This window comes from Oryzias latipes, chromosome 13 (genome assembly GCF_002234675.1).
Source record: "Oryzias latipes chromosome 13, ASM223467v1".
NCBI lineage: Eukaryota > Metazoa > Chordata > Actinopteri > Beloniformes > Adrianichthyidae > Oryzias > Oryzias latipes.
Window position 1 is genome coordinate 4,834,934 of NC_019871.2, and position 13,410 is coordinate 4,848,343.

General features: G+C 40.4%; 1 protein-coding gene across 4 annotated transcripts in view; it reads left to right on the forward strand.

Annotated features, from left to right (window-relative positions):
* Positions 1-13,410, forward strand: part of LOC101166485 (mitogen-activated protein kinase kinase kinase kinase 5) — a 75,779-nt gene that overhangs the window by 43,274 nt on the left and 19,095 nt on the right. For all 4 annotated transcript variants that reach the window (XM_023961682.1, XM_023961683.1, XM_023961684.1 and 1 more), the window contains 10 exons: positions 4,514-4,571; positions 7,050-7,140; positions 7,221-7,285; positions 9,557-9,612; positions 9,734-9,781; positions 10,141-10,183; positions 10,407-10,479; positions 11,340-11,471; positions 12,882-12,944; positions 13,020-13,101. In XM_023961682.1, the coding sequence (XP_023817450.1) occupies positions 4,514-4,571; positions 7,050-7,140; positions 7,221-7,285; positions 9,557-9,612; positions 9,734-9,781; positions 10,141-10,183; positions 10,407-10,479; positions 11,340-11,471; positions 12,882-12,944; positions 13,020-13,101 (711 nt within the window). The remainder of the gene's footprint in view (positions 1-4,513; positions 4,572-7,049; positions 7,141-7,220; positions 7,286-9,556; positions 9,613-9,733; positions 9,782-10,140; positions 10,184-10,406; positions 10,480-11,339; positions 11,472-12,881; positions 12,945-13,019; positions 13,102-13,410) is intronic.

Here is a 13,410-nt window from a genome sequence, read left to right on the forward strand (position 1 = left end):
TTCAGTTTGTTAGTTCAATTTAGTATTTTCCTATTGAATTCTATGTATTCATGATCCTTTTGATTTTATGTTTTACTTTTTCAATTACCGATACGAAGACCATCGAGACGACTGTTGTTGTGAATTTGGGCTATACAAATAAAATTTAATTGAATTGAGTTTATCTCAAATTCATCGCTGAGTCGTTGGCGCAGATTAAGCCCATCCCCTTACCATTATTCATCTGTTTAAACGTTCTCCTGCTAATTTACAACCCCTCACACCATAATCTAACATTACTGGTGCAACAAAAAATGGCAAACAACATTACAGCTATCCAGGTGTGCAGTTTTGAGCCAGAGACCAGCTCAGACGAGGAAAACCAAGGCGTAGTTGTGTACAAGCAGATGCGTCGGAATGGAGCGGTGCAGGAGGCATGTGCAGCATATGTTCTTCAAACAGCAATTTTTTTTATCTGTTCCTGATTCTCATCAATTTAAATAAAGAAATACTCAGAAAAGTACATTTAATCTTAATTTCTTTTATATGTCCCCCATGAAAAAAGTGCCATAAGAACGTGTTGAAAACGTGATTTTCATTGGAGTGGGTCTTTATAAAAATCAATAAAATGTATCGCTACTTTATAGAACTACATTAGTAGTTCATCAAATCCTTTTTTGGTTGCCCTTTAATGTATTCTAGTGTTTTTGGAGCCATCAAATGAATCGTAGGGTATGTCCGAATTCCCATCTTAACCCCTATATTGTGCGTTCACCATTTTGTAGTGCTGTCCGACTCTACAATTCCAAAATTGTGTGCCCTGGAAATTTCCCAGAAGTCTTTGTGAAAAACCAGTGTGCATCGACTCTAACTAGATCGGCGAATATAGACCACAATGCATTGCGTCGGAACATTTTTACTAGAAAAATTTATTTACATGTATTTTTTGATAAGCCATCAAGGTTTTATCTTCAGAAGACAGTGGACTAATTAATAATCGTCGCAAAAAGGCTCATTATAATTCAATTCTAACTTCGTGAGATTGATGACATCACATCAGCCTTTTAAAAAAAAAAGTAGTGAGCATGGTGTCCGAATTGCTTTTAAAATTCCCTGCACTACATATTGCCGTACTATATAGTTTTTAGTGGTTACGGTGGCAATTCGGACACAACCATAATGTTGTAAATCCAGAGCAAAATGGAGAACTTACAAGCATTTTTATTTGTATTGTGGCAACGTCTAAATTTCTGTGGATGCCATTTAAAAATGTGTGCGTACAAATTTACGATGGCACTAAGTTTAAGCTGAGTACCTCCTACAGTTCAATGAGGAAAGCGATGGAGGAAAGTGCAGTTGATTGACCACCCCCTTACTTCAACTTTCCACTTTAATGTGAGTGGTAGAGCCTAAACGCCAACTGCAGAACATCAGCTGCCGTTGACATGACGATGCCGAAGGTTGACTTCCTTTGAGAAAGCAAATGTCCTTTTCCAAGCGGAGGTGGACGCTGAAGGCCATCCAGCCAGTGTTAAAATAAATTCATAGTGACACAGGAGTGAATGACACATTCATCGTTGTTTGGTATAGATCTGTCGTAACTATCGAGCTGATTCACCTCCCTTCTCTTCAGCCTGTGGACAGCAGGCCATACTGTTTTAAAACTCCCTCTCTGAGGCAGTGGAGTTTCCATTTCGCTTTGAGCAAGCGCTCCTGCCCCGACTGATCTTGTGTTATATACAGACTAACTTTGAGACTACTGCGTGGGGTGAGAGGGGACCTCTGACTGTCTGTGTTCCTACTATTTAACATAAAGTAAAAAATCTGTTCGGTTCTTTCTAAGAGGGAATGTGTGGTTGATAAATTTGCATTGAAAACTGCAGGAAACCTCCCTGGAACTGCCTCCCTAAAATCTGTAAACCTCTGGGAAAGATGACATAAAATAGTGGAAAATACCTGTGACATCCACCCATCCTTTTTTCAGCTTCTGTTGGGCGAAGGCGGCGTACACGCTGGATGGTTGGCCAATCCATTGCAGGAGCCCTTATTGGGACAAAATCTCAAGGAAAAAGATTCACCAAACGATAGGGAGATGTGTATTTCTGTTTTAAGATTTTATCTTCCCTGTGTTCAATGTTGGGTTTGTAGCCTTTCCTTACCATTACCATTTCTCTTTCTGTTCTTTTCAGAAAATGGTCAGATCTGCAATAAATGGAGGTGGTCTCTAGAGCCTCTTTTCCACTGGTCTGATCCGGTCCAGTCTTGTATTTTGAGTGTATACAGTAAAAAATGGACCTGTTAAGCTAGACCGAATCGTACCATTTCTGGGCCCAAATGGTCCAAAATGGAACAGACTGTTTAGGGCGGAGATGCTATTGAAACCTGCTGATTGGCTGAAGGTCATTACGACAAAAGAAAGCTCCAAGAAAGTGGCTATATTCCTCTTCGCCTCCCACAATCTTCTTTCAAACATCAAATGCTTTGTATGTATGTTTGCCTTACCCCGCATGCTGCGATGGTCCAACTTTGACTAGAGAAGCTCACCTGAATTGCCTGGACTATTCTAAACTGGGCCAGACTGGACTGCTCAGTGGAAACGATGCCTAAGGGTGCTGCTGTGTCTCAGCATCCTTTTATTTTCTTAACCCGTTAGAACCCATGGGTGACATCAGTGTAACACTAAAATGTAAAATGTGTTTAGTGGTACACTTGGTTAGTGTTGTGTTCAACATTATTAAATTTTCTCAGAAAAAATCGATCTGACTTCTTAAGGGTTAAAAAAACAGGCAGATGTGATCAGGTTACAATTTTATCAAGTTTCTAGAGGTGGTTGAAAGTGAATAAAAATATTTTTTTGGGTTTTATTTGGATCAAAAATTTAGTCAGAATTTTCTTTATTTAAAAAATATCAATTCAGTTTCTTTTATATAAATCCGGGTTTATTATTTATTACCTCACTCTTCAAATTTAGTCCAAATCCTTTTAGCTTTCATACGCAACCGGCAGATTCCAGATTTTAAAGGGGTTTTATCCGTGTACAGAGCAATCAAACACATTTCAATGTTGATTTCTTTTTGAGCCAGCCTAGTTAGTTCAGGTGTGGAAGCTTATCCGAACTTTTATTTACAGAAACAGACACCAGACTGTCTAAAAACCAGAGTCCCTGTTCTCTATCAGATGAACAGAACCTCAATGCTGCAAAACTACTCAAAACATTTAGTTTCTATTCACAATGTGATTACATTTTTGATTCTGATAAATATCCATTTATTAATCAAACCTCCATTATTAAACAATTTATAACACATAAAAATGAGCTTTTAAATACTAAAAATTCAAATTTAACAAAAGTGGAACTTTTATGAAAAGAATTATAAATATTTCCATTAAAACTGCCTAAAAAGCTTTTGCATCTAACAACTAAAGAAAAAACCTTTAAAAATAATAAATTTTACGAATCGACATTGAAACTTCTAAGTGATATTGATTTTCTATGACAGTGTTGATGCAGGAGGAACATGCAGGAGTTTCAAAGTAAAAGTGTTGATTTTTTAGTAAATGTGACACTTAGAAACAGTAAAACCTCAGAAAATAAATATTTTAAACTGTGGAATGTTTTTTTTATTTATACAGATAAAAGTTTGATTGGATTTGATTTGACCAAAGTCTTCTTGAGACCACAATGACAATGTTGCTTTCAAAGCGACAAGCCCCTTCTGCTTTTCAAACGAGTCCACGATGTGATAGTTGCTGCAAACGGAGGTTCTGAAATACGTTTTGTGAAGTACGCTTTGCGTGGACGGAGATTTTACCGGGTAAACTGGTTTGCTGACTTGACCACAAACTTAAAAACAGAAACGATGAGCAAAAAAAGGCAAGAGGGGAACCAAATGCAAAGAACTCTGCAGGTTTGCATGTTTGCCCGAGGCTTTTTAAAAAGAAGTCTGCAGAGCTTCAGTCCCATCAAAGTTCAGACCTCAGCCAGACTTTTATGGACCACACAAATGCACAATGAAGTACCACACAAATAAAGTTATGCACTTCTATATCAGAAACTCACATAGTTGCTGCTGCTTTAACTGTTACACATCTACACGTGGTCAAGTTTTTCAGACCTGAACAGAAGTGTATTTTCAAGAGCTGCTAAAGGTTTGCAGGTGTCGAACTTCTCTGGGCTTGTTCGATGTCCGCGCCTTCACCTCGATGGTCGGCGTTTGGGTTCTGTGACTCCACGGCTGAAGTTTGTGCACGTTATGGTTCGCTCAACCGAAGTCAACTTAGTCATTCACACCTAAAGGTTATTATAAAAATGTCTAATTCGGCATTGTTGACAAGAGAAGGTAACACCGCCCTCTGCTACCACACTTTTAAATGTCAAGATGTACAGACGGATTTGTGCACCTTTTCTGGAGTGCTAGATAACTCTCTGTGTGTGTTTGTGTGTTCTATTTTCAGTCATGTGAGCTGTTTCTTGGAAGTCCACTAATATAGAGAGTAAATATTTTTGATGTTGCTGGTTTTTTTATCTTTATAGGCACGAAACAAGCAGAATGGAGACCTGGCAGCCATCAAAGTTATTAAAATGGAACCAGGTGAGGCTTTTTTTTCTTTTCTTTTTGTCTGAGCATTTTACATTTAGATTTTATTTATGTCTACATTTTCAGCATTAAAATTGGATGTAAAATATTAAATATTACATTTGTGATACTCGTGTGGGATTGAAGGTTGTGGTTTGTTTGTTTGGGCACGTCTTTTTGACAGTTGCAGTTTGAATTGGGGAAAGACCTGAAACTCGTTTTAAAGCATCAATGACAAATTCTAGACTTCATTATGACTGTTTTACACAAGATAAAAAACAGTACAGTGAATACAGATACAAAGTGGAACAACCTTGATCTTCTGTCTATGGGAAAGATTTAAAATTAAAAATAAATAGTGATCCAAACAATGGTTTAATGATGCCTCCATGAGTTTATTCACTATTTTAAATAAACCAAAGTCCCTAATTAATTCTCTTATTTTATGACTTCCTGTCCAGAGTTGAATTACACAGTATTTTTATATAAATACAAAAGCTGCATTTCCATTGACTATGAAATTCCACAAATTGGATTTGCGATAATAAATCTGTCAAATGGAAACAAGACCATTTTAAAACAAATCTCACATTTATCCATTTATTTTGAGGCGTATCGATATTGACTGCACTTTTTTTCAAATTAAATGAGTCAAGTGACCAACAACCAGATACCACTGGCTGCCTTGGGCGCCGCACAGGGGGCGGCACAAGAGGTCCCACAGCATCACACAGCTCATCAAATGTTGAGCGTGTCATGTGAAATTGTTGGATCCACAGCTCCCCAAAATGGCTTAATCCGCAGCCGCTCCCACATGTAAGGAGCTCGCCGCTCCATGGCCTGGATAAGGCACAGACGTCTCCTTTGATAGATGATGATGAGTACTAGTGCCGTCGCAGAAATTTGAATGTATCTGCTGTAAATCAGAAGTATGGTTCACATCTGCCCCCATGTTTTTGAATGAATGATTGCGTGAGTTGGTTTGTGTTTATTTGCATGGTTGTGATCTAATAGTTTAATTGGGAAATTGTGTTTTTTGGACATTTCTAGAGTTTTGATAAAGTTTTAAAGCATGTGTGTGATTGAAACACAGATAATGAAAACATTAATTGCATTGTAAAATCAGGCCAAACTAGGACAGTTGAAAGGTTTATCAGGACCCCCCCCTGCCCCATTCCAACTGAGTCTATGGGACTATCCCTGCATCAGATCAACCTAAAGCTGCACTTTCACAGTTACTTCTGTCTGTCTGTGGCCCAGTATGAGCATTAACTCACTGGGGGGAAAAGTAAAAATAAAACCGGGGAGTCTTTTTTATTATTGGCTTGATGAAAATAAGATAAACATCATAAGTCCTGGGAGCTGAAGGGATTGCGGCCGCTATGACGGCACCCGCTCTCCGTCAGTGAGCCGCGGCGCTCCCTCGATCCTCATCCTCTGCTCCCTTGCTTGCCACGCTGAGTTGCCAGAGGCTGTCTCGGTTTACTGTTGGGCGATGGCAGGACCACCCTATCAAACAATCCATGGAGCTGTAGCTAGCGAATGCCACCGCCCAACCCAGGGTCTGGCTGGACTGTGAAGGCCGTCATAGTGACCTGTGTAGGGTCCAGCCTCCAGCCACCCCGCGGCCAGAGCAGGATAAGAAAATGGATGGAAGTTCAGGAGCAGCCATATTGGATACATTTTTCTACCCTTTGATCGAGTCACTGAAAACATCACGTGCCCAAATCTGAATCCCTGATTGGTTGACACGCCCTCATTAACTTCCCCGCACTGCACACGACGCCCAAATCGCACCACAGGACCTCAAATCCCTTGTATACATTGACGTAACATTGAAACTCGATGCCCCTGATGCCCTTATCGCATCCGGTGAATGCAGGAACAACAGGAAGCAGTGTGTCATTTTCAGTAAAATCATCCAAAAATGAACCGGAGGAAATAGATGTTTTAAATGTGTCACATCCTAAAAAAACGTGTTAATAACCACACAGCCAAACTTGAACACTGACAAGTTTAAACTGCCATCTGTTCAGATGATGGAGAAGCTGGTTCTTGAGGACACCACCAGAGCTCTTCTGAAAACCACAAACAGCCGTTTTTAAACGCCAGCTTGTCTGTTGGTGTTAAATGATTTAGTTGCTGCATATTAACAGTCTGAGTTAAATTCCAGTCTTATCCCAGATGAGCAAAAATCCTGAAAATGTGAATATTTGAAAGATGGCAAGATGTGAACCAAACCTAGTTATTTCCATGTCACTTATTTCACTTATAACACATTTTTTAGTTCATGCAACTCAAAGAAAAATTCTCATGATAAAGTAACTTAATCACGCATCTCTGTAATTACTTCGCATGGCTTAAAAAACACTGTTAAAGGTAATTAACTGGTTAACAGGTCACAAAAGAATCAGGGCTTTTTATTTTTGTCTTTCTGTCTGTATCAGAGGTGGGGGGGGGAGTGATAATAACAGTCTTTGTTTGACTCTACAGAGGACGACTTCTCCATCATCCAGCAGGAAATAGTCATTGTAAAGAGCTGCAAGCATCCCAACATTGTGGCATATTATGGCAGCTACATTCAGTAAGATTTCCTCATCTCTGTTCATTAGTCCCTCATCACAAACATCCGTTTCACAAACAAGTTCATTTTTGTTCCGGTAGATCCAATAAGCTGTGGATCTGTATGGAGTTCTGTGGGGGCGGATCGCTTCAGGACATCTACCACGGTGCGTACCCGACTCCAAAACTGTGCACGAGCAAAATGGTGTTAACAATTTTTGTTTTCTTTTATCTGTTTTTCTTTCTTTAATTTCTTTAATTGTTTTTTTTTTTACTGCGAAGACTTAAGAGGGTTTAGCAGAAAAAATTGATCTAATGTTAATTTTATTGAGAATAAACAGGGAAAGTGCCCAGTAAACAGTAAAAGTATTAAAAAAGCAATTCTTTGTTTACCCAGGAAATTATTTCCCTTTACTTAAGGACCCACTCTAAAGAAAAAGGTGTTTGCAGCATATTCTTGTAGCATTTTTCGCATAATGGACGACATATATAAAGAAAATTAAATGTGAAGTTGCATGTCAGAAAATTTATTTATACAAATCGTTGTGAATGAGAAACAAAAAAGGACTTTTGATAAAGCTCTTAGCTGTGAAGTACAAACTACAATCGGCAGGCACAAATCTGATGCATCGACTTGTAGACAACTAGATGCACGTCTTTGTTTTTCTCGTCTGAGCTGGAATCTGGCTAAAAGCTTTACAGCTGGATAGTTCCACAATTGCTCGCCATTTTGTTGCATCGCTATTGCTAGGTAATGCTAACATCTTCATAATTGTCAATGGCAGCTGGCATTTAGGCCAGCGCAGTGATATATAAAATTTGGGCTACGTCACTTCTTAATCCACACCCTGCAGCCAATCAGAATCGAGCATTCATCTGGACCATGGCTGAGCTGCATTCAACTTGATGTTGAGATTGAAGCGGGGGGAGGCATTAAGTTCTGTTTTTAGTTTTTTTCATCAAAACCATAATCTTTTAAACGCATGGGGGAAGAGCTCCATCACTGGGTAAGCAGGGCAGATAAATAGTATAGACGTGATAAGCAGCCTTGCTGTGTTTAAGTCCTAGTTCAGATCATTCAGCAGCAGTGATGAACATCAAATCCTGAAAGTTTAACAAGAGAATTGAACCAATTGAGAACATCTAAAATGGTCTTGGTGTCCAAAAATCACCAAAAACTGTTGCATCTCTGATTTAAACATCTTGTGTTTTTTATTATGAAGAACAAAATGTAGACCACCAAAGTGATCCATGTAAAAACTTAACCGATGAGGTGTCTATCATCAGATATTTGTGGACCATTCAGTGTGAATTGGAGGACGGTTGCTCCTGCCAAGTCAATGAATTTCTGAGACCATGGTTACTTACAAAACAAATAAACATTAAATCAAATTTGTGTGCTTTAATGTAGCTTTTTTTAATGTTCAAATTGTTTTTCACAAGAAGCAGACAATGTAATGATACCCAGTGTAGCGCATTGTCATGGCAACAGCTACAGAACCTGCAGCCCGCTCTGCTGTAGCTGGTGCATGAGGACTAACCAGTGGAGGAAAGTTGTATGATAGCTGAACATCATGTTAAGTGATGCTGAGCATCATTTCAGAGGGAAAGTTCACCTCTTACCGCTTGTTTTCCGGGGAGTCCACAAGGAGTTGCTAATGATGTTAATAAGTAATATCTTTCAAAATGCTCACATGACCAAGCAAAATAATGGTTAAATCTATTGTCAGAACTGTTTATGACACAGAGTGTGTTTTATTTTGAAAGGAAATTGTATGTGCTACTGTCAGAATAATATCAATCGAATTTGTTAAGTATTGACAGAATTAACTCATCTCATAGATAAATGCTTCAATGGCCTCAAAAACAAAAATACAATGTATTTCTATAAACATTGAAGTGGAACTTTGTGGCTCTCACTCGGTTTTGATCGGTATGAAACTGGACCAAGTGGCTCTTTTAGCATTTGAGGTTGAGGACTCCTGACCCACACCATTATATGAAAACCTTTTATTTAACCCAGCTATGTGTTTGACTTGTAGGTTACAAATATGCAACTACAAGCCTCGAGGATAACCGCTTCATCTAGAGACTCTTCCCCTGCTTAGCGTTAATTTCTGCGGTCAAATGTGTTCAAACCATGACCAGCTAACAGGAGTATCAGTATCCAGGCCATGATGGCCCCATGTTTTCCAACCAGCCTGTTATTGAAGCTCCTTATTGGCTTAACACACCCAATCCAGGTAATCAGCAGCGCTGCAGCGGGCAGGATTTCTGTAAATCTAGAAGGAGGGTGTCCCTCGAAGCCTGGAGTGTGACACCCCTGAGTCAGAAGATTTGCAGCGCAGGGGCCCTCGAGGCGTGGCCTTGTCCTCTCCTGTGTCGTATTTTTCATTTTTACTGACGTATGAACAAAACCTGGATTGTGTTTTTTACAGTCACGGGTCCTCTGTCCGAACTGCAGATAGCCTACATTTGCAGGGAGATGCTGCAGGTAATCGGTTTTACTTTCTGCATCCTGCTTACTCTCAAACTTTAGTTTTCTGTCAGAACAGAGCAATTTTGCTGTCCCTTCTGTTCACTCTCTGTGTTTGTTTGTGTAAAAAAAAAACTAGGGCCTGGACTACCTCCATGCACAGAAGAAGATCCACAGAGACATCAAGGTCAGAATGTGTGACGTTGGTGTGGGATTTTGTCCGCCTCTCTATTCTGTGTCAGTTTGCTGTAACAACAGACTTGTGCAGATGAACCGCACATACTCCTCACACTTCCACATAAACTGCTGGTAAACGGGGTCAGAGCAGCAGAGGTTAATGTAAACTAGGACGTAAGAAAAAACTGTTGATTGTTTGAGTTTGTTTTTAGAAATCGAGTCTGAGGGGAATTCACCTTAGGCACAAAATCGGCTTCATTCGTTTTAGTGCTTTTTTTGCCTCTCTTGAAATGTTGGTAAAGAATGGATTAAAACGTGATTAAAGCTTGTGTTGCTTCAGTGTTAAACAATTTTCCGTCTTCCTTTTAGGGCGCCAACATTCTCCTTAACGATCAGGGCGAGGTCAAGCTGGGTAGGTGGATGTTTGCACCGTCTGCACTGCTGCACCGTGCCGGTGTGGTTTGCATGAGTCACTCACCACAAACGTGACATCTCAGACTACAGTGTCTGTGAAAGAACCGTGAGGTTCTGTGCAGGTTTCTGCTCCTCTCCTGTCATCGTCTACTCTCTGAAATCATACATGTGGACGCCGTTGAGTGTCGTGTTAGAAAAGTGACGTTTGGTTTGTTGCACAGCGGATTTCGGGATCTCTGCTCAGATCACAGCCACTCTGGCCCGGAGGATGTCTTTTATTGGAACGCCATATTGGTAAGTGGAGAACCGCAAAATAACGACTTTTTACCTCTTTGTCTTTTGGTTGGATGCCGTGTCTTGTCTTTGGTTGGACGTCATTACCCAGTAAAACAACAACACAACAGACAAATGGACATAGGAGAGTAGCTAACAATATTCAACAAAAATATACAATCCTCAAACATTTTGGATTATTTCAAATAAGTGCTTCCTACAGCCAAATGAACTCTAGAATGCTGTCCTCATTGTAATGAGATCAAGGAACGTTTTCAATGTCAATTCTGCTTCATCACATCATCGTCTTCCTCTGGACAGTTTACTCAGTATCTGAACTCCCTGTTTGAACAGCTGAAGGAAGATTTCAGGTGTGATGTGGGACCAAAGAGTGAAAGGAAAGGTGTAGGAGACTGTGAAGACTGAAAGGAGAGCTGGAGGTAGAAGACGTGAAGATGTTGAGGTTCTCTGACTAGGATGGAGAGGATCAGGAATGAAGCCATCAGAGGAACAGCTCATGGTAGATATTTTGGAGATAAATGCAGGGAAGCCGATGGAGATGTTGGAAAAGGATGCTGAGGTTGGAGCTACCAGGAAAGAGTTATACCAAAGAGGATGTTTATGGATGTAGAGAAGGAGGTCATGAGGCTGGTTGGTGTGAATGAGGAGGATGCAGAGGGAAAGGGTGTGTGATTGACTGTGGTGGCCCCTGAAAGGAGCAGCTGAAAGACAAACAATGTGTGGAAAAAAGACCTAAAGCTCTTCTTCGCATGAGAGCTATCAAACGTTATCAAACATTCTCTGAGTCCTATAAAATAAGAAACATGTAACAGAAGTGGAATGTTTTTTAAACTAATGCTCCATCTCTCCCTGTCTTTCAGGATGGCGCCGGAGGTGGCGGCCGTGGAGATCAAAGGTGGCTACAATGAGCTGTGTGACATCTGGTCTGTCGGCATCACCGCCATAGAGTTGGCTGAGCTTCAGCCTCCTCTGTTTGACGTCCATCCTCTGCGGTAAAGACCCACCTCCTTTTTCCAGAGCAAACGCACGTCTCTTTGCACATATTTATGCATAAACTTAACTTCAACCAGGTGGCACAGTGGTTAGCGCTCTTGCCTCACAGAAAGATGGTCCCTGGTTTAAGTCCCGGCTGGGGGGACCTGAAACAGAACATCAAAGGGGAACCTTTCTGTGTGGAGTTTGCATGTTCTCCCCGTGCATGCGTGGTTTTCTCCATGCTTCATAGGTTTGGTTACTCTAAAATGTCCCTAGGTGTAAATGTGCATGAATGTGTGATTTGATTGACTTGTTGCTGCAATTGTTTCAGCTACGTTCACACCAGGCATTTGACGCGCATGCAAAATTGCGATAATCGAGGATTCTTGGAAAAGGTTTGGTGCAAAACTGTGTGAAAGCGGCGGAACTATTGTGAATTTTGCTCCAGGCTTTTTCTTTCACAGCTCTATTCTGATATATATAAAAGACATGATGTCGTATAATTGCAGCCACGTACAAACCACAATTATTTCTTCTCCACAATCAATTTTCAAACGGTTGGTACTTGTATCAAAAGAGACCCCATCTATACGCCACCACCAAGTCCGAGTCCCTGATTGGTCAAAGTTTGAGCTTGTTTGACTTGCATCCTGCCTTCAGTGGCCGCGCATTTTGTACGTAGAGCTCGGATAAGGTGGCAAAAACTTGTGAAGTTTTGAACACGGGAGCTCAAAATGCATGTTTATGCGTGTTTGCATAGACTTTTCATTGGAAGTGGCCACTTAAACGCCCATTGCTGAGGGTGGTGTGAACGTAGCTTTAGACTTATTCTATGCCAAAACCAACCGTAAACATTTCCAAAGTACATTTGACTATGATTTTAATCACAATTGTTGTTTTTTTTGTTTTTATCCTGGGAGATTTAAATATAATCTTTTGAACTGTGAGATTTACAGAATAGAACAGAATTTTTCCTGATGAGGTGATAAACGTGTTCATTCTAAAAGTTTAAAAATTCACAAACTTTTTAGCCTAGTTTTAGTTCATCCTGTCGTGAAAATCAGTATCTACAGCCTCCTCATCCAGAACAGGATTTAAATAGAAAAGACTGTATCATTTTCCTGGTTGCAGATTTGACCATAACATTTGATTATCAGGTTTTCAGAGTTGATTCGCTTCAATCTTCACAGAGTTCAAAATGACTCTTCTCAAAATGTCAGCAGATAACAGCGAAACTCACCACAAATGTTTCCCCAATGATGTTTATGTGGACATAAACGCCCACACATGCGTGCTTGCCTCATGGACCCTCACTCCCACTCTGACGCCGACAGAAAGCACGGTGTTTCCGTCAGTCGCACATCCATGTTATTATGCACAAGCTTGAGTTTGCAGACATGACTGCGGTTGCCTTTTCTTTCCCACAGAGTCCTGTTTCTCATGTCCAAAAGCGGGTACCAGCCTCCAAAACTGAAGGACAAGTCGAGATGGTACGTGACGTCACGGAAACGGAGTAATGTAACACTTTTCAAACTCCACCTGAGCTCGCCGTGCTCTGTTCTCAGGTCGTCCACGTTTTACAACTTTGTGAAGGCGATGCTGGTGAGGAACCCAAAGAAGAGGCCGAGTGCCTCCAAGTTGCTCTCGGTGAGTTTTGCAAGCATCATGTCTGAATCGGGCTAATCAATTAGTGGAATTTTTTAAGATAAACCTATGAGATAAAAACATATTTGGATGAGGAGAACCAGGCGGTGAGCCTTTACGGCTTTTTACGTGAAAAAGTCTCAGATCTTGTGGTTTTTTTCTGGACTACTAAACATTTGGTTTAATGCTAATTGAACTAAAAGGGTCACTTTTGATTCCAGTTTTAAACATTTTGAAGACCCATTCTGCTGAAAATTGTGTTTTTAACATGTTCTTGAGCACATGTTCTTTATGGCATTTAAGAACCCAACA